General features: G+C 35.7%; 3 protein-coding genes across 9 annotated transcripts; all 3 read right to left on the minus strand.

The window, feature by feature from the left end:
* Positions 1-1343: 1343 nt before the first annotated feature.
* Positions 1344-6876, minus strand: LOC7454502 (single-strand DNA endonuclease 1). Of its 3 annotated transcripts, none has more exons than XM_024586959.2 (14): positions 6430-6876; positions 6169-6329; positions 5769-5830; positions 5512-5639; positions 5339-5390; positions 5149-5221; positions 4978-5048; positions 4396-4467; positions 4131-4287; positions 3602-3701; positions 3296-3378; positions 2617-2717; positions 2218-2348; positions 1344-1919 (listed from the first exon to the last, which is right to left on the minus strand). In XM_024586959.2, exons 1-14 carry the CDS (start codon positions 6495-6497, stop codon positions 1427-1429), a joined length of 1752 nt encoding a protein of 583 aa, XP_024442727.2. In that variant the 5' UTR covers positions 6498-6876; the 3' UTR covers positions 1344-1426. The 3 variants fall into 3 exon arrangements, with proteins under 3 accessions (XP_024442727.2, XP_024442728.2, XP_024442729.2); XM_024586960.2 differs by having other exon boundaries at positions 4408-4467; positions 6430-6875; XM_024586961.2 differs by lacking the exon at positions 6169-6329 and having other exon boundaries at positions 6430-6874.
* A 2957-nt stretch (positions 6877-9833) lies between these two features.
* LOC7474039 (DNA mismatch repair protein MSH3) lies at positions 9834-16414 on the minus strand. The gene is made up of 12 exons (XM_024586955.2): positions 15103-16414; positions 14623-14814; positions 14361-14525; positions 13697-13795; positions 13362-13613; positions 12839-13093; positions 12596-12727; positions 12010-12270; positions 11861-11932; positions 11557-11706; positions 10745-11218; positions 9834-10527 (listed from the first exon to the last, which is right to left on the minus strand). The coding sequence occupies exons 1-12, from the start codon at positions 16024-16026 to the stop codon at positions 10231-10233; spliced, it is 3273 nt and encodes a 1090-aa protein (XP_024442723.2). The 5' UTR covers positions 16027-16414; the 3' UTR covers positions 9834-10230.
* A 361-nt stretch (positions 16415-16775) lies between these two features.
* On the minus strand, positions 16776-23710 carry LOC7474040 (snRNA-activating protein complex subunit). Of its 5 annotated transcripts, XM_024586896.2 has the most exons (13): positions 23560-23694; positions 21300-21332; positions 20974-21137; positions 20810-20868; positions 20623-20689; positions 20447-20502; positions 19449-19641; positions 18848-18936; positions 18645-18729; positions 18411-18506; positions 18069-18194; positions 17725-17985; positions 16776-17469 (listed from the first exon to the last, which is right to left on the minus strand). In XM_024586896.2, the coding sequence occupies exons 3-13, from the start codon at positions 21097-21099 to the stop codon at positions 17185-17187; spliced, it is 1443 nt and encodes a 480-aa protein (XP_024442664.2). In that variant the 5' UTR covers positions 21100-21137; positions 21300-21332; positions 23560-23694; the 3' UTR covers positions 16776-17184. The 5 variants fall into 5 exon arrangements, with proteins under 5 accessions (XP_024442664.2, XP_024442662.2, XP_024442660.2 ...); XM_024586894.2 differs by lacking the exon at positions 21300-21332 and having other exon boundaries at positions 23560-23710; XM_024586892.2 differs by having other exon boundaries at positions 20974-21332; positions 22932-23709.
* Between the last annotated feature and the right edge of the window lie 1554 nt (positions 23711-25264).

Genomic DNA, 25264 nt, shown 5'->3' on the forward strand with positions numbered 1-25264 from the left:
CTTTTCATGCCGAAATGCATGTCAATGATGTTTTTTCATGTTTTAAAAATTATTTTTGACATACCACATCAAAACGATCTAAAACATACAAAACATATTAAATTTTAACAAAAAAATTTTTTTGAATTTTTTGGGAACGCGGTGGAAGTTCCCAAACGTATCCATGGGTGATGTTGCATTATGGATTCAAGATAGTTAGGATACTTATTGTGGATATTGATTCAGATGAACAAGTGAAGGCAATGAATGAGATTAATGCAGCTGCTAGAATGAGATTAATGCGTGCTGGAATTCTCGGTGAATATACGTAGGACAACTTCAATGAATGCCGTGGACATGGACCTGATGACTCAGTTCTTGGTTTCAATCCAATTCTGTTTTCATCCCTCGTGACCCTGTTGTCTTCTCTATAGACATTGAATGAGGATAATATTCTACATGACACCTCAATATCGTATTAGATTAAACTAGAATCTCTTAATTTTTCTGTGAACAGAACTTGTTGGCGAAATTCCCGATCGAAGCATGTCTGGGACGATGTTTTTTGAGTCACTTGGACTGGGCATACAACAACATGACTGGAAAAAACCCTTAAAGCACTCGAGTGCTGCAGAGTTCTGGTGCCTACAGCTTTCTTGAACATGAACTTCGTGGATCCCAAACTGCACACTGTGGATTCGTGGTTTAACTCTTCTGTCAATGTTTGGCTCCTTGGTGATTAGAAGGAGATGGAAGCACAATACATGCCCTTTCAGTTCTCAGGGAGCTTTGATGCATCCAGTTTCATTGCCAACAAACTGTGTGGACTCCCCTAGCAGAGAACTGAACCGAGTGGCCTAAAGCTGAAGGTGGAGATCAAGGACAAGAAGCACAAGGAAGTTGATGGGTTTTACGTGAGCACGGCACTTGGATTTGTGGTTAGCTTTGGGGCAGTATTTGGCTCCTTGGTAATTAACAAGATATGGAAGCCCATCTACTCTAGTTGAGCTATTTTTTACGAGTGTGTTTTATAAAGGAGAAAAAAGAGAAATAAAAGGTTCAGAATATCAAAAAATAGAATAAGAATTATCAGGGAAAAGTATAGGAAACTAATGAATTTTGGAAAAAAATGAAAAAAAAAATCAGTAAATAAATAAAAACCAAGGACCAATTTTTCAGCAATATGCTTGTTAAAAGAATTTATTTATAAATATATTTTTAATAAAATAAATATATAAAAAATAATAGGGACTTTAAAAACGAAAAGAAAAAAAAAGGACCTATCTAGAATTAATTTTAATTCATGGACAATAACGAGCTCTTATGAATAGGACAAGAAAAAGGAGAAGGCAGGGAAAGAGAACTGATGGAAGAAGATGCACTGCCATTACCAATTTAAATGCACAACAGAATCACCTCATTACATGCTAAATTTCCCTCATGGTCTTCATGACATATCATCCCTAATACTGGCTATAAACATTCTAAGCGCTCTTGCCTTCCTTGCATGTTCAGGTGACATTTCATTCTCTGATTCACTCAAATCTATCACCTCACTATGTTGATCATTCACTCGTTGACATCTTGAAACAGTACGAGTTCGGGCTACGGGAGAGGGGCTACAGAGATCAATGACCTCATACTGACTGGTATCAGTAAACAAGGCAGCTCTACAACCAGCATTACGTGGATCTAGTTTTGTATGACTAGCCGCAGTTGAAGTAGTCCTATCTTCTGAAATTGCTGCTTTTGATGACAAGGAGGTGCTACAGGCAGTATTGCTTCCTGGTTCAATGTCAAGCAGCAAAGTTTGGAGTTTTAAATCAATTTCGGCCATAGCAAGCCTGTTTCCTGATTTCTTTGATCCAGGTTTGCGTTGATTTTGTTTCTTTCCCAAAGCTGTTTTCTCCTCAAACTCTGCAATCTTTTCCGGACAAGCACTTGAGATAAAGAAAGAAGAAAAATTAATCTTCATAACATAATAGAAAAAAAAATAAAGATGAAAGACTACTACCAAAGAAAAAAAAAGATAACCCTGAAATGTTATGCATCAAGCAGGTCAGACTAAAGACTGAAAATCCATTTTATAGGTTTTTGAGTTAGTTTTTAAAACATTTTCTATCAATTGCAAAAGGCCAACAATCCCATTCCATTCAACACGAATATGCAGCCAAAAATTCTACCAAAATAAAATTGATATAAAGGTGCTAATGAGAAAATGACAACAATAATAGATACCTCTCTAAGAGATCTGCTGGAACTATGGAGGTTTTAAGTCCATCAAACCCTTCCCACAACACCTCAAAGCATTCTGTTCCCTGAACCTTTCTCTGTTTAACAACTCCAGATACAGGGCACTTAACTGGTATCTGCCATTGAGAAGGTTTAGCTAGTTGTGTACAAGATAACTGATGGTAAATGAAGACTCAAATTAGCATACCAACACCATAGCACACAACCTCATGATAATACAAATTGTGAGAATAATGTATTAGCATATTTCCAGCAATCATGTTTTGACAATAAAATTAGGGTAAATGAAGTGATTACATTATGCATGACGTTTAAGAAATAAAATAAACTTCTTTCTATATTATTTAGACAGATGTACTTGATCATTGGTATTTTCATCACTACCTTTTGCAGAGGAAGATTAACTCCTAACTCTGATGAAGTTGATCGCAGATTGGCAAATCTCCGCAAGTCTCTTTCAGCAATTTTTGGAAGGGTGTACTCATCTAAGCCAAGAAAAGACAATAGCATTAACAAATGAGAAGGGCAAAGGAGGAGCAGAAGAATGCTAACAAATGAATGAATAAATGACATCAGCTATGCATACATCACTACATTATCAGAGGGACAGCATATAAGTCAAGAGGACATTGTGTGTGATGCTCCCAAATCCATATATCCATTATTCCTCTTCCCCACCAAGTTTAGAGTTGGGACTTTCAAAATTAAAATTTAAAAGACTTTTCAAGAATACATGTTTAACTACTTTTAAAGAATCTGTATCAATTTGAAAAAATGCAGCAATTAATGAACTAGCTTCCATGAAACAAAATCAACCACAATTTGATTTGTTGTCAAGACAATAAGCCACCACTTGTACACCATAAAGCCACAGGGGACACATTTTTAAATAAGAAAACTTATTAAATTTTGCTGCTGTGCCACTATGTTTCATGAGACTTGACCCAGACATCCAAATGATGCTCGCGTAAGAATCTTGCTTCTACATGCAACTGGGTAGTAAGGCAGATAATGCATAGATACACATGGGAGTGAGTGACTGCCAATCAACTGAGAGAAGAACCTGTTTTCTCTGGAGGCCACCCAAAGAACTGAGCACATATCCCTTGAAGTTTGAGACGTTGAAATGGATGCTGAGAAAGAACCCTGCACAAGATAAAGTAATTCATAAGCAAGCTTGCAACAATAGGGGACTGATTGAGAAGCCCAATTACTTGGCCACCGGTTTAATTTACAAGTTTTTATAAACTGCTTTTTGAAGGCTCAAGTTTCTCCAAGAAGACAACTGAAGGCGCCTTGGGAGCAACAGGAGGCTCATGCAATAACTTGCATGAGTACCAAAAACAACTGAATTATGCAAACAACTTACCTACAGGCTGCATCAGAATCTGCTGGGTGGCACTTGGGCTTCAGATATGCATTAATCACTTGCAAGCACTCATTCTTCCTTTCTGAATTGTTATCGCTTCCTGCCGCAAGCATTTAAGTGTTTTACAACAAAGTAAGCTGCAATATTCCATCTGATAAAATCAAACTATTTGACCTCATAATTTCCATGGAAAAACTAGTCATTTGATTTTCGATGCCAAGATAAAAATATGTTCATGTCACCAACCTAGGTAATCTTAAATAACTAATGTAATACAAACTTAAAACTGAAATTATGAAAAGCAGCCATACAAAAAATCCACCAGATCAGTATGGAAGTACTAACATTAAGCATGTTGCTTTATCAATAATTTTGGAGTCTCAAACTATATCTTAATTCTAGAGAACATTCCTGACTACTTATCTAGATCTAGATCTGAGTTATTGCATTTACTTCAAGCATGAATTTTTAAAGTACACTTGCAGATCGTGGTAGCAAAATGTAACTAAAGAAAGGTTCTACTATTTACCATTAAAATGGATTTCAGAATCCAGAGAGTTTGTTTTTTTACTGCGCATCTGCTTCTTTGAAGTTTTTATCTTCTTTGCAAAGGGCAGTCCCTCTGATGCAATTTTTTGAAGGACATTGCTATCTCCAATTGACTTGACAATTTGGCATGCTGACTCCTGGAAGGGGGAAAATAGCGGAAGCATTTGATTACCTATTTGCTAGATAATTGATAGGAATTTGGGAAAAGGACATATGAGTTATTAAAAAACAAAACGAAACAGAACCACCAAACATACTGGACCTAGGCCATGCACTCCTGGAGAGTAATCACTTCCAAGTATAAGGGCTAGCGTGATCTGGAAAAAAGATAAATAAGTTAAGAAACTCTAGAATTGAGGCTTGCAGGTAAGACATGCAGAAGACAGACAAAGCAATTTAGCTCCTAAATCATATGCTTTTTATATGTTCAACTTAGCTGAAAAACAAATCAAATAAACTTTCAATGAGGCACAACATATCATTGCCAAGGAACTGGGTCAGGACAACCAAAAAGAGACTATAAATGGCACTCTTTCTCTGTCAGTCTCTTTCACACACACATGGCATCAAACATGTTGAACTGAGGAATAATAAATCCAAGAAATTAACTTGAGGCCATGGTAAAACTATTTTCATCAGAGTCCACTGCCTATTAATGAAGGTGAAATCTTTAATTTAAAAGAGCCATGAACCACCTCTGTAAATGCACTAATTTGATAAGGATGCATGTTATAAGGAATACACTCAATGCAACAATAACAAGGTCTACTGTTAGAAATCAACATGCTTGATCTGTTATTGAAAGAAAACACAAACTAGGAAATTACCAACGAGTTCCTCCCAAACCCAAGTTTTCTTTCTACTTCTTCCATTTCATAACAAACAACATGTCCTTCTCCTAATTCAACATAAAATGGTTAGCAGTGTTAATACTCAATTGAAAGCCAATATTTAAACAGTTCAAGAGTGAAACTGTGAAAGAATCCCTATCCACCCACCAAGACATATGTCTCTGTACACGGTCCTTGCACCAAAAAGGAAGACATCTGAATCTGAGCTGAAACAACCATCCTGATAATCATTATCATAATGATGAGAAAATTGGCAAGTATTTCCTAACCCAAACAGAACTCAAGAGTATAAAATTATAATCCAAACAGAACTCAAGAGTATAAAATTCCTACTTACACACAATGATTCTGTGTTTAACAATGCACACTGTGCTTCAGCTTCCTCAATGCTGCATTTGGAAAGAGAGAAGATAAAAAATATATATATATTACTGTTCAGACCTCTAATATTACTTTCAGCAGAGTAGAGGCAAAAAAGAAAAAGAACCAACCAAATTCTGCTAAAATTACCTATCTAAGCAAGGGATCCCAAGTGCTAATCCAATATCTTTTGCTTCTTTGATCATGCATGAGAACTCTGATCCCATGTTTCTCCGAAGTGAGCAAGCTTTTTGTGAATTTGTTTCATCTTGGGTAACCTACAGCATAGAGAAACCCTTTTCAATTCAAGAACCAGGAGAAACTTCAAAAAAAAAAAACATAAAAATCATCCAACTGCGTACACATGAATAAAAGAAATTGAACATGGCACGGTGACAGTTGCCTACCTCAAGTCCTAAATTCAAGCGCCGACGGTAAGTGGCTAATTTGATAGCAGGGATTGATCCATCTACCATACAACAATACAACAAAGCTAGCACACTTCAAAATTCTTAAAACAAGTAAAACACATACTCCTTAAATTCACAAACAGTCAACAGCAAATTAGATACTAAAGATTCATAGGTGATTCAATAGCTTCTTTAATCATAATAAAAATATCACCAAAACTATTATCCATCAAAATTAAATGTCAATTCCCACTATGCAACAAAATCACACCTTTAGACTAAAACTTAACACCCCATTTTATTTCACAAAAATTAAAAACCCAATTTTTAATATTGACGGGAAAAATTCAAAGAAAATAAAAGAACCCACTTAAACAAAGAAAACAAAAATAAATACCAGCAACAAAAATAAGGCTGCAATTCAAAGCAATGAGAGCTCTTAGGCGATGAAACAGATTCCTAATATAGGGCTTGTCTTTAACCAATCCGCAGTGTGTTTTGTTTACATTTTGGAGTTGAACCATCCAACAAGACAGATCTATACAAACCCTTTTGTTCCTAAAACACAACAAAAACAAGAAATTCAAAAAAGAAACATAAAGTTGTGGTCTTTTTGGTTGCCTGGAAAAATAAAAGAAAAGAAAGATGAAAACTTCACTGGAGATGGTGAAGCGGCAGGGTCTTCTTGCATGATTCTAAGATGTCCCATAAGTTCTTCACTCCCATGTATGTTAGAAGCTGACCAGAGAGACCCGTTTAAGAGGGAAAATGAGGTGTTCTGGGTTTTTTTTCAAAAAACACCAACTTTACTTTCTATCTACCTCTAGTCACTACTGACTTCTATCTGTACAACTTGAGATAACAGTTAACTGCCCAAATCAGTACTCTAATTGACTGGTGAGTCGACCCATTGACCCACTAACTCGGAACTTGGACAGTTTCTTTCAAAACTAGGTACGTAGTTAACTTATACCAACATCTTTTATGCTAAGAAACTATCTTTGTAGGAAGGTTGGACAGAGATTTCTTGTAAAAATATTTGCCCCGCTCACAATGAGAATATTTCATTCCACAACTCATGATCCAAACAAAACTTAGATGAAACAGGATAATTTTTTTTCCTTAAAATGATGAAACTTCCTCTCTTTTTTTAATTGTCCAAACCATTGCCATTTTAAGAAAAAAAATTAAAAAATAAAATAAAATAAAAATTATGGGTTGCGCACTCTATAATATTATTTTTATATTGGGTTTTTACGCGGTAATAATTATTTTTTAAAATAATATTTTTTTAAAAAAATTATTTTATATCAATATATTAAAATAATTTTAAAATATAATAAATAATTTAAAATTTAAAAAAAAACATAGATGATTGCAAAACTATTTGACCAAATATCATGTTTTTTGGGCTGGGAATAAAGATTTGGTCTTCTGACCTTGGACATTGAAAAAATACATCAACATTCACTTGATGTATTTAAAACAAAAATAAATTTTCCAAAAAATTAATTTTTGCAATGGTCTTGACAATTAATTGAACAAAAATGTAGTAGAAAATGTTGAAGTGGGCAAATAATTGTTGAGTTTATATCATTAATCCAGCTCTCAGAATTATATGCCATAAGCTTCTGTGATCTGTGTTCCACTTCCGTACATGTTAGCCATCTCTTTTCCATATGTTGTCCCAAGCTGGGATGATGATGAAGCAGCCTTGAGTGCAACTGAACTACATATGTGATTGACTGCTTTGTATATAATAATAACCTATTGATCACACTTTATTAAAGTTGCTATGAAAAATAATAATAAAAAAAATCAGAAGAAAAAATTAGAAAATGTTGCCTCTTTATCAAAGCTGATATGGAAAGAAGATAAACAAATAAACTAGCTGTTAATGTACATGAAGGTTTCACAGGGCTAGCTGCCTAGCTCTCACCTTGCAAGACCATCAAGAGAGACAGAATTTTGAAATACTGAGATTGTATCGTTAATCTTCTCTCAAAACCATGGCCAAAAGCTTCACTGTAAGGTGTTTCGAGATGGTGAATACACCAAGAATTGGTTCTTACCGCAGTCTAAAGTGTACATATATGATGAAACAAAGCATACATCAAATGTCAATATATGAAGCTTTTTCCACCCATGTTGTGGTGATCACTCTAATCTTTTGCTGGCAGGGGAAGTTCGGATATTTAGAGATCAACCATTTCAGCCACAAACATCCTTTGAGGTTCCGAAGAGACTTCAGTTTCATCCGTGATGCATGCTCCGGAGTTTGGGATCATAATCTTATGTATGACAAGTACGAGTGTGATTACAAGTCATGCGGCTTCAAGCGGCGTCTATTTTGTGCAGAGTTGCTATGAACGTTTCAAAATCCCTACCATCCACACCCTGTCATCTTAAGAGTAAGTCCTGGTGGCGAAGACGAACACTTTGTTAGCATTTCCTGTGGTTTAGAGCTTGGATAGGAGTTTCGCTACCACTGTGATCAATGCAATCTAAACTTTGAATATCTGATGTGCTGTTCTGAAGGCCAGAGCAGAAGAAGGTTATGACTTGCTTCACCATTTTATCCACTTACATCCATTGGTACCTTCGAAGAAGCTTCCTGGTAAGAGGGACCGTTTAATTATGTCTTATAATTAAGACAATGTGAGATGCCATGCTTTTTTTTCTTTGTTTGATGAGCGGACATGCCCTTGTATGCATAAATCAAAAGAATAAAAATAATAGTTAAAGACCTCAAGGGATTTTAATCTTACAGGCTATTCATCTCTTCTTCTTGTCATTCATTTCGCCTGGGTACAAGGCTTACAAGTTTTGATTCTCTTAGACGATAAGGAATTCTAACAAGTTCATACTTTCCCCTCTTCTGATCATACCATACAAGTTTGTCATCAGAGAGCAAGTCCAAGAGATCCTTGTCATGATCATCTTTATCCTTTGTGAACACGTTGCTAAAGGCATCGGATTTGTATTTATGTAGCCTTCTCAAGAAAAATACCACATGAGTGAAAACATTTTGACCCATGAATCCTCCATTCCATATGTCAAAGTTACTTTGACGAGAAGAAGCTAAGCAAAGGCATTGTCTCGAGACACCTACTCTCCAATAGGAATGACCAGGATCCCCCAAGTTCGGCAATGGCGTTGTGCAAAACTCTTCCCTTTGAATATCAAATGCTACCGTTTTTTATTCATGCTTCATGATGCACAACCAAGGAAAAGCTTCATAAACAGCACATATCTTCGGGGATTCTGGATAGGTGGAACAATTGCTCTCCATGAATTAGTCTTCAAGCTATAAACTACTTCAATGGTATAACCATGAAACATTTTAGGCAACCGTACAATTCTCAAAACCTTGTAGTCATCGTTGATTGAATCATGTCCAAATGCATGTTCACTTCAAGGATGTCATTGGATTCCCTGCAACCTTAATAGGCGCAACCCTTAGGTTTTTTTTCTCCTTTTATTGACGAGTTCCTCACGGTGAAGTACCTGCCTCTGCTGCGGCCGTCAGATTTTAGAATGCAAATCAAGCCATTGCAAGAGCCCAAGATTGCGGTGCTACGACCAGCTTCAAACGGGCCGGCATCAAATTCTTTGGTTTGCCACTGGGAATAAGCAAAGGTACTGTTAGGAAGGATTTCCATTCCATTATGAAGAATGTGACTACCTTTGGTATTCTTTTCATCTCTATGAAGAACAAATGGAGGAACAGAAAATGAAGGATTGGATGTTCACTCAATTTGACGAGAGGTGATAATGGAAGCCTAATGAAAGGTCCTTTCAATCCTTCATTTGTAATTTTCAATCCTTCTAATTTGAATAGAACAACTCTTATCATATCCCTCCTTCGTAATTATCAATACCCTCAAATTTGAATGAATTAACTGTCATCCTTCTCTCTTCTTAGTTAGCCATTACTTAACCCCATCCATCCTTCTCCCTATTCATCCCTCTTAGCAAACACTACTTGGGAGTTAAAGCTAGTGTATTAACCAAAACCTCTGTGGTTTTCAAAAATATGAGATGGACAAGACGTAGGCGATATGACCAATGTGGTTACACTTTCAATTTTCGTTAAAAAAACGTAGACTATCAAAACATACAAAATTCCTTTTACACAACGCAAGAAATTCACAGTTTCAACTCTGCAGCCATCACTAATTGCTGCATCACATACTGTGCATGCTATCTGGCTCTCAGAATCTACCATTTATCAAGAAAACCACAAGCCAACGCTGATTGCAGCATCACGTGTAAACGCATTATCTGGTTACCAATGCAACTGCACTTAACCAAAGTGAAAATTTCAAGAACAATGCTATTGCCAGGAACAGGGTGGTACAAGGAGTCGTCCCGGAATCTGGTACAAACTGGCAAATGAGGTTGTGTTCTCAAGAATGGAGAAAGGGAGAGAGAAAAAAGAGGTTAGCTAATTCCATCTTTACTTCGCTAAGAATTCCTTTGCGATGCTCCTCGCTTTCTCCAAAAACTGGGAGCTTCTTGCAACATCATCATCAAACATTGCAGACTTTAAGTTTGAAAAGAATTCCCTGTAAGCAACAGTTGAGTCTTCAGACTTCTCGATTCTGACATCAGATCTCAACATATTCTCCTGTGCTTCTTCTTGTTGCTGAACTGGCAGAGTTTCCAGCAACTGTTCATTTCCCAATCTGCTGCTTAACACAGCTTCCAGCCTTGCAGCCATGATAGTGGCCCTTCTGATACATGATGGAGGTAGCTGCATTGGAAAGAAGAGTACCCAAGTCACATTAACATCAGAATCATAAAAAGTGACTAACTGAAAAAACCAAAATCTCAAATTTCAAAGAAACTACCCTTTTTTTCATCATAGAACTTGCAGTTTATAAGTTCAACTAGAACTACCAAGAAATTTTCCCTTTCAGTTTACACCAGATTCCAAGTGTGTGTGGGCATGAGTTAGAGAGAGAGAATACCTCAGCAAGTTGAGCAACCTTAAATCCAAAACTCTTCTCTGAAACACCGGGCACCAGCTTATAAAGGTAAGTGACATCTTCAGTATCACATGTTGACTCAATGGCACCCTCGCTTTTTTCTGAGGTCAAATATGAAACATGGTATGCCCCCACAGAGCCTGGAAATTCAGTTTTAATCTCAACAATTTTAGGGTAGTGGGTTACAAATAAGACCATGCATCTTTTCTGATCCAGTAGATGGTATAATGTAGCATAAGCAATAGCTTCACCATCATATGTGCTTGTGCCTCTACCAAGCTCATCAATGATTACCAGTGACTGCGCTGTGCATTTGTGGAGTATATGAGAAGCCTCACTCAGCTCTTCTAGAAAGGTACTTCTCCCTTGTTGAATACTGTCAGAAGCCCCCATTCGGGTGTAGATGCCATCTAACACATGCAGTTTTGCTGACAATGCTGGTACAAAGGAACCAACCTAGGGGGATCAGAGGGCACCTTTGAATGAATGGTCATAAGAGTTTCATTTTGTCCAACAAAAGCAAGAAAGAGGAAAAGGTGGCTTCAACAATTTAACAATCAGAAACTTCAAGGTTTCATGAAAGATAAAGCTAGGAGACAAGGATGCATATTAATTAATTATGAAGTTCTAAAATGATGGAGTTAACTGAGGTATCCAGAAAATACAAATGAAAGTACTAGCAAGAGTTCAGCAAAGAATACAACTGAATGTGCATACTGCATAGCAATCAGGAAGCATCCAGCCACCCTAACACCTTACAGATAAGAAAAGAATGTAGGAGAGTGCAATTCTACCTGAGCCATCAAGGCAATAAGAGCAACTTGGCGAATGTAGCAACTTTTTCCTCCCATATTGGGTCCAGTAACAATCTGGCAATACTCTTTATCTGCACACAAGTTTGTGTCATTCGGGACAAAATTGTCTTGTAAAATTGTCTCCAAGACCTGGTTAAGATAGGTAAATAATCAGCAAGTAGCTCCCAATAACTTTAAAGCTATCATATAATACACACAACAGATTAAGTTCAACAAGCAAAATATTGGGCCTCATAAATTCAAGACATAGAATATTAAATAGATTTTGCATGAAAATACATACAGGATGGCGACCAGAGCAAATGTTTATCTGAAGAGGTTCACTGTCATCCACAAACATGGGCCGGACATAATTCTGCAAAAAAAAAAAAATCACACAACTTCAAACTAATCAGAAATTGAAGCAATCTCTTTGATTCTTCAAGGATGTACCTTATTTTTCAAAAGAGTAGCAAACGAGAACAAACAATCCAAAGTGGCAAGAGCTTGAACAGCACCTCGGAACTCAGCATAATATATACCAAAACCCCTTAGAAAGCTATCCCAGGCAGCTCGGGAGACAATCATGAGCTCCTCGTTAGCGAGTAATAGCTGGTCTAAGGCAGTCAAAACTTCAGGCGGGTGATACCGAATCATTTTCTTGGTACTGTTTACCTTGACCCAATTTAATGGAACTTTGAAATCCAAGGGCAACTGCAGTTAAAACTAGATAAACTTAGCCAGCTAACAAAAAATATTGTAGATAAGATAACATAAGCAGTCAAGTTGTTGACTTCTAAAAAATACATTCTGCAACTGGAAAAAGGGCCAGGGGTGCATGCCAAACATACAGCCCAAAACAATTATGCTCGATTTTCCATAATAAGAGGTCAATTTAAGAACAGGAAGTTACTGCCAATAAAATCCAAGAGCTCCATACTAATAGAAATCTAATTTGGCGTACATAAATGTAAATATTGCATTTCTTTAACAAAATAAAATACATTTCTTTATTCCCAGAATATATTGACTGGGCTACCTCTATCAGATGTGTGGTTCCAGACACACTCATGAATTCCAAGTTGCGCATCTGAAGTTGCTTGCGATACAAACCAATTAAAGAATCCAATTTCTCCTTTGCAAATTGAACAGCTTCCCGAGCTCTTGCAACCTGTGGATGAAGAGTCGGATTCAGAAAGAATTTTAAATTTTATATCAGCCTAAATAAATCCCAATAGTGATGAAATTCAGAAGGTGAAGAACTTCAGAAAAAAGTACAAACCTCTGGAAATTGGTCATCAGAAATAATGATCAAGTTTGTCAGGTCACCTTGCTCAGCTGCTTCTTTGTTTAGAGTAGACAATAGTTTTGCAGCATTACCAACTACACTTGAGGAAGAAGCAGCCAAAATCAATCTTTTCAAAAGAACTGACTTCACAGTCTTTGATCCCACTCCGTCATAATTATGCTCCTCTTGAATGCAAAGTCGCTTAAGTTGTTTTCCAGCAGCTAATATAGCTTGAAAAACTGCAATAAACTGCCATTCAGTCATTTAAATCTGTTAGCAGCAAAGCAGTAAGCATGAAAAATTGGTACAAACAATTGTTAGATCAAAAACTACACTCGCATGAATATCTGAGATGCAGCTAGTGCTACTCAGTCACCCATAGCCACACAAGCACAGCAATGGGAGATGAGAATGAAGAAAGATAAGTAAGGTACATAATTAAGAACATAAGCAGAAACTAGTCACAAATTATTTTATAAATAAGAGCATATATGACAAGTGATGTGTCAATAGTTACTTCAGATGCAGTTGCAGTCCGATGGAAAATTCTTGTTATTCCACGTTCAATATCAGGTGATCTTCCCAAAGCAGTCAAAACAGCAGAAAGCAGATAATACAAGTCAGGTTGTACAATTGCTACTTCAGAATCATCCTCATCAAGTTCGCTTACACGCTGAGAATCTTTACTGAATCCCATGCATTCTGCAATCTCAGAAACAGCATCAAGACGAGCGGATATCATGTTTCTATCACATAAAGGGTGAGTCACCTGCATCATGAATCAAACTCAAAAATTGCATAGTGGCTATAACCATAGTTGAAATTATATATCAAGTTAAAAACAGCCCATACCCAATGTCTGAGTAGCCTTGAACCATATATTGTAAGAGTATGATTCATGATATGCAGCAAGGAACCAGACTCAGACCCATCTGAGTTATTTCTCAAAACCTGAACATGGTGATACCTCCATCTTTTTAGCACAAACAAAGTCTAAACAGAGAATAAGAAAGACTTGAATGAGCAAAATATGAACTTAAAAAATGATCTAGGTTCCATTTATTATGATAGATTGTTTATGTGTTAGTTTTACAAAAAACTGCAAACTGAATTTACAAGAATGTAGTCAAGTTCCTAAAAACTATAAGGAAGTTCCACAAATTCTTCAATTAGTTGTGACTAGTCAAAAATCATTTCTCTCTGTTTTCCACAACATTGTCCTTTTCAGACACTAAAAAGGATGGAATCGTGGAAGAAAATCACATGATAAAAATTGATCCCCAATACACTCTTTTTCAGGATCTTGATCGTGTTTCAACCTTAAGAGCACAATAGATAAAATTATTCGAAGGAGGGAGCAAGTTTTATTTCACAAACCCTCCCCGCCATATGCCATGAGTTGATAACAAAATCCTGGAAGGAGGGTTACTAGTAAGAGTGTGCCGTGGACCTTCGTTGACAACCACTTGCAGTTAAGCAAACCAATACTTTCATAGTTTCTCAGCATATCAATTACCTCTAATTGCTGGAGTGTATTGGCTGAAAGATTCATCTCCATGTTGCTTGAGAAGGGCCGAAAAGATGCTCCAAGGCATAACATTCTATCAAATCCAAATTGTTTCAGGTGGCGAACAGTTAAGGCCAATGCTTCCACAGCCAAATCAGGCATTTTTATTACTCCCTTCATGACCCAAAAAAGAAGTTCAAGAAGATAATATTGGCTAAGTATAGACAAATATATTCTTACTCCGCATTTAAAAAATTAAGAAATATCAAACCTCAATTGCTAGGTGACAAGACCCCTGTTCTTTGGCATCTGTCATTTGCTTTTCATTGTCTCCTAGATTATCTTCAATCATATTCTCATATAAAGACATCACATCAGCAAGTGCACCACCATCACTGAAACAATCTCGCGAGACACGCTCCACACGAACATTTGAGGAAGGTCCAGAATATGCCAGTAGCAACTGATAATAAACAGGCCCATGCTATCAGACTGCTTTCTTTTTATTGCAATTGCTTTATGAAATTTTGATATATGGCAAAAATCTTTTCCATGTTCAGATTTAACAAACAGTTGGCCTGAGTCCTCATTATATGCAGCTAAAGCAACAGACCATGCATCACATTTAACAGCAAATTCAAGAATTGCATAATCATCTCACATTTCGAAATTGAAAGAAAACATCTTTTCTTATACTTTTCTCCAGTTGTTGCATACATCACATTCTAATTCTAACACAACTAAAAACTACCTTCTCTGTTTGTTTCGAAAGTGGATCACCAAGAAGCAATTCAGCAGGAGCAAGGCTCAAAACAAAAGCTTCCAGCCCACTCCTCATAAACCCATCATTAAACTCTCCATAAACAACATCCCCTGTGGAAATCTCAACCGCAACAACACCAACTCTCACATCAAAAACCCCACCCTCAACCCCACAGTCCAAACCCTTCTCCACTACACAACACAAATAATTACTCTCACCACCACACTCCTCCTCTTCCCCTCCCACATTCTCCGCAGCCTCCAAGGTAGCTTTCGTATACAATGCCGATAAGCCTCTACAAAATGGCCCACTTTTATTCTCTCCATGTGCCTTAATAGCCGCAGTCTCAGTCTGTTTAACAACCCCAACTTTATAACCTTCACTGACTAACCTTCTCACATGGACATTTAATCGGAAAGTTGGAACACTAGCGGTCATAAAGTTATGATCTTTATGTGCATAAATACCTAAAACTCTAGCAGCAATCTCGGCGTCTTCACCGAAAAATCGAAACTTGTAACCAACTTCAATCATTAAAAGAACATCGGGGTACCTTTGTTTCAAGTCAACTACTTGTTGTTCTAGAGGAGTGAACTTTTGAGTGTTTTGAGTGTTTTGAGGTTGTGGGGTTTGAGGGGTTTGAGGTTCTAAGAGTTTGTCGACGAATTTTTTGTGTAAAGAGGGAAGCGGGTTTTGTGTGTGAGGTGAAAGTTTAGGTCTTTTTGGTGTGGAAGTTATGCGAGTAGAAAGAAGATTGCGTTTTGATGGAGAGAAGGCGACTGTTGTTGTGATTTTTGGAGAGGAGGAGGATGAAGGGGCTGTTTGTGGTGGTGATGGTGATGGACTAGTGGTGGTGGGTTTGGATTTGGGAGCGAAAAAACGGGAAATTATTTGTTGTTTTTGTTTGCCCATGGTGGTGGAGGTTGTGGTGGAGGAGGAGGAGGAGGAGGTGAGGGTTTTTTCGTTGAATTGGCGCGCTTTTTGTTGTGTCTTTTCCTAGATAATCGACGGCTAGAAACAATGAAGTTTCTCTTTATGTTTCAGACATTCTGATCTGATGGCAAAACGAAAACAGAGTTTCTCTTTGTATTGAACTTGGGCCTGCTGAGGATCACAAGATTCACAACTGAGGGAAATTATATGTGCGTTGGGTAAGAACCGGAAAACAGTTGCTTTCAGTAGAACTGGCCTTAATTTTCTATTTTATGACTAGATGTTGAAAAATCCGATCCAATTTTCCATTTTCCGACCACCGTTACACATAACAGTTCACGAAACAGAAAAAGGTTGGACTGACCATTACTGAATCCAGTTGGATACAATGTCAAACATACATGCTCATGATTAAACTACAAATCAAGATATTCCAAGTCTCCCTTTTACCCAAATCACTGTATTCATAAAAAAAAAAAAAAACATTCTTGTTATTTACTCCTAGATATGAACCTTGAATATGAGGTTGCATAAAAATAATTTTTCAAGAATGGTATAAAATATAATATATAATTTTTTGAAAAAATGGTTTTGAAAATCTTTTATTCATACTTCATATGTGTTGTTTTTTGATATTAAGACGGCTGGGATTCAAAATATTTTTTCAATAGAAATATATTAAAATAAAATTATTTTATTTTTAAAAATTATTTTTATCATCAGAATAATATAAAAATATAAAATAAAATTTTATTTTAAGCCAAAAAAAAAATTCAAAAATTAAGGGAGCAACACACCCTTCATGTTTTACAAAATTTACAGTTGTGGTTTAATCTGCACAATCTTGCTTTCTTACTTAAAGCTGTGATTGCCACCTCTAGCAAACTTGAGCTGCAAAATGGCATGGAAACTTTGGAAGAGTAATGCACCCACCGCGGATATCAAGCAGCCAGCAAAACGTTCAGTTTTGTTAACGCTTTCAGTATAGAGAGCATTCCATCTTCCAAGTTAATAATGATGGACTTCAGCTTTATAAGATCATGCACTTGTCATTGCAGTTGCTTGCTATCGGTGTCGCTGCCACAGCTCTGCAACTTAAGCAATCAGAAGCATAGACCTCACCTCGACCTTGAGTAATTAATCATGGACATAATCATATGCTGAGAACCCACTGTACAGTAGAGAGCCATTCTCAGAGTGGTGAAGAAGGTAATAGCAATCATTGCAGAAATAGCAGGGGTTATCTGGGGCCCACTTGTCATCCACAGTCACCTTTACAGCTCTATAAACCTTGCATACCATGCATTTCTGGGTACGAAATTTTATTTGAAAACTGACTATAGGATACGCTACGCGATTTTGTAAATCATCAGGATGAATCAACCTCATGTCTCTGAATATAATTGTATGCTTACAATCCCCCTGTCCAAGACAGACAAAAAGTTGAATATCATGATGATGTCTGCATGAAACTCTTAACATATACATGCAGTACCACCCATCAGCTCAAGCAAAATATGCAATGGATATCACACAACCCCTAATGGAACTTGAGAATTTTAGCAAAGAGAATGATAGGTGCAAATGTGAGCATACAAAGGTAAATATACGGCGTAAAAAGATAAAACTTGCATGTTCATGATCCCAGCAGAGCAACATATGCAGAAAAAAATCTACCTGGTGACAGTAAAGATATCCTGCACCAAGACGAAATCTCAAGTCACAAAACCGTGTGTTCTGCATGTCGCGACGTCTAAATTGAGGCAAACAAGGAGTGGTTGATTCGCCTAAAACTGCTTTCTGCTTTTGTTGCAAGTCACCACTTATGATACACTCCCACTTTCTAAAAGCATCAGCTTTTTTGTTTCTAAGCCAATCAATTATAGGTTCACTATAATCTATAGCAGATGTATCTCTCAAATCATTGCAAAATACATCCTACATAAATGCAGTGTATCATTAGATATAGTGAAAAACTTTCTTTGTAATAAAATCAAACTAGAATGTGTAGAGGTTCATACTTCTACAAGAAAATATCCTGAAGGATCATGCTGCCCTGCCTTCTGCATCATCTGGTCTGTCAAGCAATAAATCTTGTCCCTCATTTCAGTCAAGGTTTGTCCTCCTAGAACCAAGAACTCTTGAGTCTGCAACAAAACATGACATCAATGAAGGAAATGGAAAAGGGAAGAATAAAGGCCTAGCAGAACATGAATTACGAGAATAAAAGAAGTTGTAGCGAAACCAAATAAATCTAACAAAACCAGTTCACCACGCAGAACAAGAAATATATAAATAAAAATGTTAAAAGCAAATGTCAACTATGTTAGAATTTGAGGGAAAAACAAGTACCAAAGTTATACCTTAAACCATTTACGAATGCAGTGGTAAATCTCAACGCAAATAACAACCTCTGGAAGCATCACAGCTATGTGTTCTTGAAGGTCTGAGGACTTCGGCTGTTGTGTAATTGAACGAAGTCAACTTTACCATATTGTACAATATTAAATCAAGCAGAATAGTGGCATGCACTATGAGCAGTGCATATTTAGAGAGGAAATGCAATAAAAATCAAATTAGGCGCTTCTAAAGAGAACCTTTTTTCCAAAATTTGTAGACCTGAGAGATTGCATTGTGTTGGTTCTATTTAAAGAAGTAATGCCACTGTAATTGATCTTGCAACTACAGGAGACAAAAATAAAGGTAATAATAAGTGCAAGTTAAGAAAAGCATGATAATAATTGCAAAATAAAAAAAGCATCAATTGTTGCTGAAAGCAAACATATATCCAAAAACATACTTGAAGGAATGCAGACGAGTCATTGCTTTGTCTTGATCCTGTTTTTGTTTTATTTTTACCAGATCATCCACCTTCATCAGGTAACTCTCCTGGCCATGAAGAAAAATAAAATAAAATAATAGAATAAGAATGCATGACTAGTTCATTAATCTAACTAAATTTAAAAAATATTAAACCAAAAATTAATCTTTGTTCATACAGTTACCGAGTAAATAATTGTGTGCTTCTTTCATTAATCTAACTAAATTCACCTAATTAATTCCAAACAAGAGTGCATGTGAAAATTACTAGCATATTTTTAACATGTTTCTTTCAATCTTATGTGTGATTTTACTAAGAAAGTGTAATCTCAAAGCAACTAACAAGTATTAGAGAAACAAGATTATATATTTTTAGTAGCAGACAGAAGCATTAATAAGAACAAGTATTTAAGACGAGGAAAAGCAAAAGATCTGATTGTCAGGGCCTGATTTTAATTTTTTTCAAATTTCAAGGTGATATTGTGCACCAACCTAGGTATTGTCTAAACAGAGAAAAAACACATTAGCTGCAAGCGGGGATGTAAAACATAGATTCAATAGAACAGGAGAGTGTGACATACATTAACATCATGCTTATTGGACTTTCTTCTCTTTCCACTCTTTGAATTGTTGCTATTAATAGTAGCTCTATTACAACTGGTGCTAGAATGAGATCCATTTGACAATTCCAGAGGAGTTGAAGTGTCCCTTCTTCTTCTAGAGCTTTGTGAGCATGAATCTTTATTGCTGCACATTCTAAGGTCGTCTTCTCTTCTGAAAACAAAAACTCAACTGATTTAATAATAAAGAAAAAAAAATCAAAGATGTTTGCTTAACAAATGGCAGGTCAATATTTCCTAACATTCCTATGATTCATACATGGAGAAGAGGAAAACAGAAGGATGCAGACAAAGAAGTTGATTAAACTCGATCAATCTGAACCCAATCCCAAACTAGAAGAGGTTGGCCATTGACAACAACCATGTTCCAACATTGCCCTAATGCAACTATTTTTGTTTGCAGCAGTGTGACTTGTCTATCACCAATAAGCACAGCAGCAATTCATCAAATACAAAGATAACATACCATGATGTTGTGACAATAGCAACTTTTCTAACATTCATCCAAGGTAAAACATGAAATATAACCAATTGCTTTTGATAGACATGTTCTTGTAAATGGACAGCAAGATTTTTTTAGCCTGGTCACACTAAATGAAAGATCACTTTTACCTTGAGAGTCCCAATTCCATATATTTTCATGAGAATTAACTCCCCATTAGCACATGGGAAAAAAACACAGCCAACCCAGATTTTTCATCCATTTCCTGTTTCCTCCCTCTCTCTTTGAGAGATGCGTGAAAGCAAGTACTAATTTAAGCAGTAAATGAATATAGATACATGCATGCATAACGTGCGACTTAAGGGTATTTGATCTCAACAGTACCATAATAAACCTGAAAGGACATAAATATGGATAATAGGAACCTAAAGCAATGAAATTTTTATATTGCACACATGTGAAAAAGGGATGTTTGATTAAGAAAACAAGAAGGAGAAGAACAAATGCCTACACTAACCTTGCATTTGAGTGTTCTACAAAGGGCTCTGGGGAACTTCCAGTTTTCTCACCATCCTGTTGCAGTGCTCATTTTCAAATTATCAAACCAAATTAGTAGTAAATATAAGTTTGATTTTCTCATAAATTAATAGATTGATATTAGAAGGGGGGAGAAAGAGATAAAAAGCAACATACCTTAAAAGCTTCTTTCAAGGCCATATCTACCAACTCTTCCTCGCTAAAAATTTTAAGCTCATCAACCCTGCATACACCAATTCAATTTGTGCAATCAAAGTTTAGTGAAGAAAAGCCAACAAAACATTAAGAAAATAGAACATCATCAAGTTTTAATCAATAAAGTAGATGATAGAGGACAACATACGAAAGATCAATGTCATCGCGGAGTTCTGAAGAATCCAAAGACAGTTCAGACTGCAAATTCTGCAATAATTGGATGTTACAAATAACTTATATAATTAAACAGGGAGTTGTCAATGATCCATAATGGTGCATAAAAGGAAGTGTGACAAAATAAATAATATAAACCTGAAGCTCACTGAGAAGAGCAGCTTGGAAGTCAGGAACTGTAGTGAGAGGACCCACCAAATTGGGAACGTATATGGGTCCACCATGAGCAATTGATTCATTCTCCCCTTCGCTTGACTCTTTCATCTACTGCTTTTTTGCTCTTCGTTTTTGGTTCCTGAGTCCTAAATCAATAGGGGGTTTTTTCCCACAATTGGAAACTAGGATTTGTAATAATTTAAGTAGGATAGAGAGAAATTATGACAATTTCTTATTCAAGCTGGCTAATTCATAAATCTAATGTGCCATGAACAAAGCATGGCATGCCACAATCAAGGTATACTGGCCTTTTTCGCCTGAGATTGTTGGGTGACCGTCTCCTGCAAGTTGGTATTTAACAAGGCTGAATAAGTTGGGCATAAAATGGAAGAAAAGGAATCTAAGTTAGTCCAGGCAAGAGAAAATCACTGCCTCCACAGAAATCCAACTCACCATCCCATTACTCAAACCACAACTTAATATAGGCAAAAATTAAATAAAAGTAAACCCAACAAACAGATTCAAACAAGTAGGAGACTTGATTAAGCTGCTGAATTTCTGTATTTTGTGTGAACCTACTTACACAATATCTATCATGTCATTGCAACATCTCAGAGAATTTGTATCAGATTAAAACAGATTCGTTTAATAAAGAAACAAAGCCAAACCGCCACCTTTTGTCCTTATGAACCCTCTCTAGTCGATCGCCCACAATCCCATCTCTGTACAAACTCAACAATCAACAAACATATCACCAAAGAACTCATGAGTTTGCCACACTGTTCAAGTCTGCATTATTCATGCTCCAAACCCAATTTACATCTCCTGATTCCAGAAGTCAATTTTGATGAGATGTCAAACAAATAACTCAAATGAGAGTTAACTACAGCCTGGGACTGCCCATGCCCTTGCAAGAAAATTCTGGAACTGAAGGATGATTAAGCTTAAACCTCCAGCCACCCATATTGAGCACCCAACCTTGGTGGCCACAATCTAAGTAGCTCTCTAGGGCCAGGCCTAACCAAATTTTTCAATACTAAATGTTCTCAACCCCCACAGTAATAATAATAATTAAAAAAAAAAAAGGGGATTACACAATATAATAAAAAATTCACACTTCACCAACCAGATTTGAGTGCAATGTTTTTGTGATCTGTTGGGCATCCAAAACAAAGAACATGACTCTATATAAGCACTAGCAAAAGAACACACACTAACAACAACAACAAAAATAAAAACTTTCAGTTAACACAAATCAAAAAACATAGTCATCTCTCAAAAAACAAAACCTTAATTTTCAGCCAATTTTAGTTGCAATCAAAATACTAACTAAGACCCAAAAAAAGACCCCAAACTTAATTAAATTCCCTTTAATTTCAATTAAAAATAATCTAATTTCCTAATTTTCCACCAAAAAAAAGCTAGCTTTAGCTACAACAGCAATACCAACTGACTAAAAACCAAAAGACCTAAAGTTTATCAACATGAAAACCCCTAACATCACTAATTATATATTATTAACAACCAATTAAGCTTAAACACAGCTTAATTACTCAAATTCAAAATCAAGAACTTACCAACTGGAACCACCTACAGCTTCTAATCACTAAAGATCAATCGTCAAAACACATGGAATACCAACAGTTTATTTTTTAGTTTCTAGCAGCCTAGTAAACAGATCAAAGGAGCCAAAGAAAATGGCACCAGATTGGATGCGAGGGAAGCAGCTCAAATCAGAACACAGCCAACCTATCGAACAAATATGTGCGCCGATAAAGGTAGAACAAAACCGCATGCCAAAAAATATCATCAAGCAGTTGATGAACAGGGTGAATTTGAATCTCCAAACATTCTAAATATGATTAAAAGAATCTTAAGCAACCAAGAAAATGATAAAATCGCACTAGTAACCTTTTACTAATTAAAGAAAGGAAACACACCAATAAAAGTCGTAAGGAAAAACAGGGTGCTTTGCCTACATTCCCAGACACCGAAGCACTTTCGTGCATTGAAAGATAGTCGGGTCTCCCACTCGACTCCATTTTTTCGTCCATTTCTCCTCCAATTACAGCTGCCAGTTCAGGCCAAGTTTACAAAGCTCACCTTACGCATTCCGGGCAGATTGTTGATGCCGAGGTGCAGCGCCTTGGAACCAAAGGCATTCCGGACAGATTGTTGATATCGAGGTGCAACGCCTTGGTACCAAAGAAGCTATTGGACTTGACTTTTACCGGCTTTTTCATCAACAAATATGTCGACTTTATTGCCAGTAATGTTGTTGCTCTTATTGACGAATTTTCACGCAGAGTTTATCAAGAGCTCAACTATGTGCAGGTTGTTTCTTTCATCATTCGTGCTATTAGTATAATTGCCTTGCATCACCACTTCAGGAATTAATGCATGCATCTACAAATTATAATCTTGAATGGACTTTACTTGATGTTATTGTGACAGATTCAAGCGTGCATAAACAAACAAATCAAGACAGTTCAAGGCAAGGAAAACTAGATCAATAAAGTGCAAAGCAACAAAAAACAAAAACAAGAGCCATGGCCACGACTAACTTGCCTGAAATTGAGTGTAGTCTAAGCTTGGATTGAATGTCAGTACTCTTCTGCGCGTGGATTAGGAAGAAGAAGCTTGAATTGAAGGGAGGAGGGGAAGCCGGGAATAGGAGATTTCTTTTGTCCTCTCCGTGTGGCTGCTGTTTTGTAAAATAAGGGATTTTTATCCCTCATTCAAAACGGCAACGGTTTTTAAATTTTTTTTAAAAAAATCAGGCTTACCCAGGTTTCGTTGGGTTATTTAGGTCCGGTTTGACCCATCATGTTGCACAGGTTTTTCTAGGTGAATTTATGTGCGGGTTCGGAAAAATAGTTGTAATTGTTTTTAAAAATATTTTTTATTTAAAAATATATTAAAATAATATTTTTTTTATTTTTAAAAAATTATTTTTGATATTAGCGCATTAAAATGATCTGAAAATAAAAAAAAAATTTAAAAAAAATTTAAATACAAAAACAGGTAATATATTTTCATAACCAAAAGACAATGAGATTTCTACGTTTCAATTGTCTCTATTTTTATTTTCCGAACAAATAACTATAAGCTATCCCGGTCAACGTAACAAAGGGACGATTGGAACATCGTTTTAAATGATGTATTTTTAAATTTTAAGAAAAATAAAATTAATTTTTTTATATTTTTATATTATTTTATTTATTAATATTAAAAATAATTTTTAAAAAATAAAAAAATATATTTATTTTAATATATTTTTAAATAAAAATACTTTTAAAATAATTATTATTATTCTACTCACAAAATATATATGAGAGAGTGGGGTAGGGTAAAAATTAGATTGCAAGGGCATGCACCCTTTCCTTCTTGGCCCAGCTTCCAAGGACTTCCACTGGCTTCCAAGGACTTCCACTGTCAAAAGGTTGAAAAAAATTAGCAATAAACATCTTGTTTTTGTATTTTAAAAAAATTTAATTTTTTTTAAATTAATAATTTTTTTAATATTTTTAAATTATTTTGATGCGCTAATATTAAAAATAATTTTTAAAAATAAAAAATTATTATTTTAATATATTTATAAATAAAAAATAACATTCTCCCTAATATACTTTTGAAACCAAGTTTTAAATAACAAAAGTCTTACAAAAGAGAAAAAGGCAGCCCATGTTTTTTTTTTTTCCGGACATAATAATTCCTCACCAACAAACAGATTCTTTATATGATTTTTTTTCCTTCGCATGCTCAAAGTGTGTGTTTTGTATTTTAATAGTTTTAACAATTACAATATAAAAAAATATTTTTAATTGTGGTTATAAAAAATATGTATTTGATTAAAATAATTAATAGATAAATATTTGCATACAAAATAAGATAAAAAAAATAAGAATTAAATTTTTTTAACTTTCATAAAATTAAAATTTTAAAAAAATATTTATAAAGCCAATAAAAAATACTTATTTAACCAAATATTGTTTTTCTTTACAGTTACATTAAAAACTAAAAACAAAAACTATCACAGTTTCAAAAGTGTCGGTAATGATGAACTTGAATCCTTGCAGTGGATTTCGCTGTAATGAGCCACAACTTAGGTAAGATGGGCCACATCACTTGGGCTTATTCTTGGAGCCTCCTCATTAATTGGGCCCAATATTTTAACACTATTGATATATAGATCCAAATTTCAATATTATTTTGTGGCGTAAATTGATTCTTAAAAGATTCGAGAACGAATTGTAGCCCTCCAGCCATCTTC

The sequence above is a fragment of the Populus trichocarpa genome, chromosome 15 (genome assembly GCF_000002775.5).
Source record: "Populus trichocarpa isolate Nisqually-1 chromosome 15, P.trichocarpa_v4.1, whole genome shotgun sequence".
In the NCBI taxonomy this organism is placed as follows: domain Eukaryota; kingdom Viridiplantae; phylum Streptophyta; class Magnoliopsida; order Malpighiales; family Salicaceae; genus Populus; species Populus trichocarpa.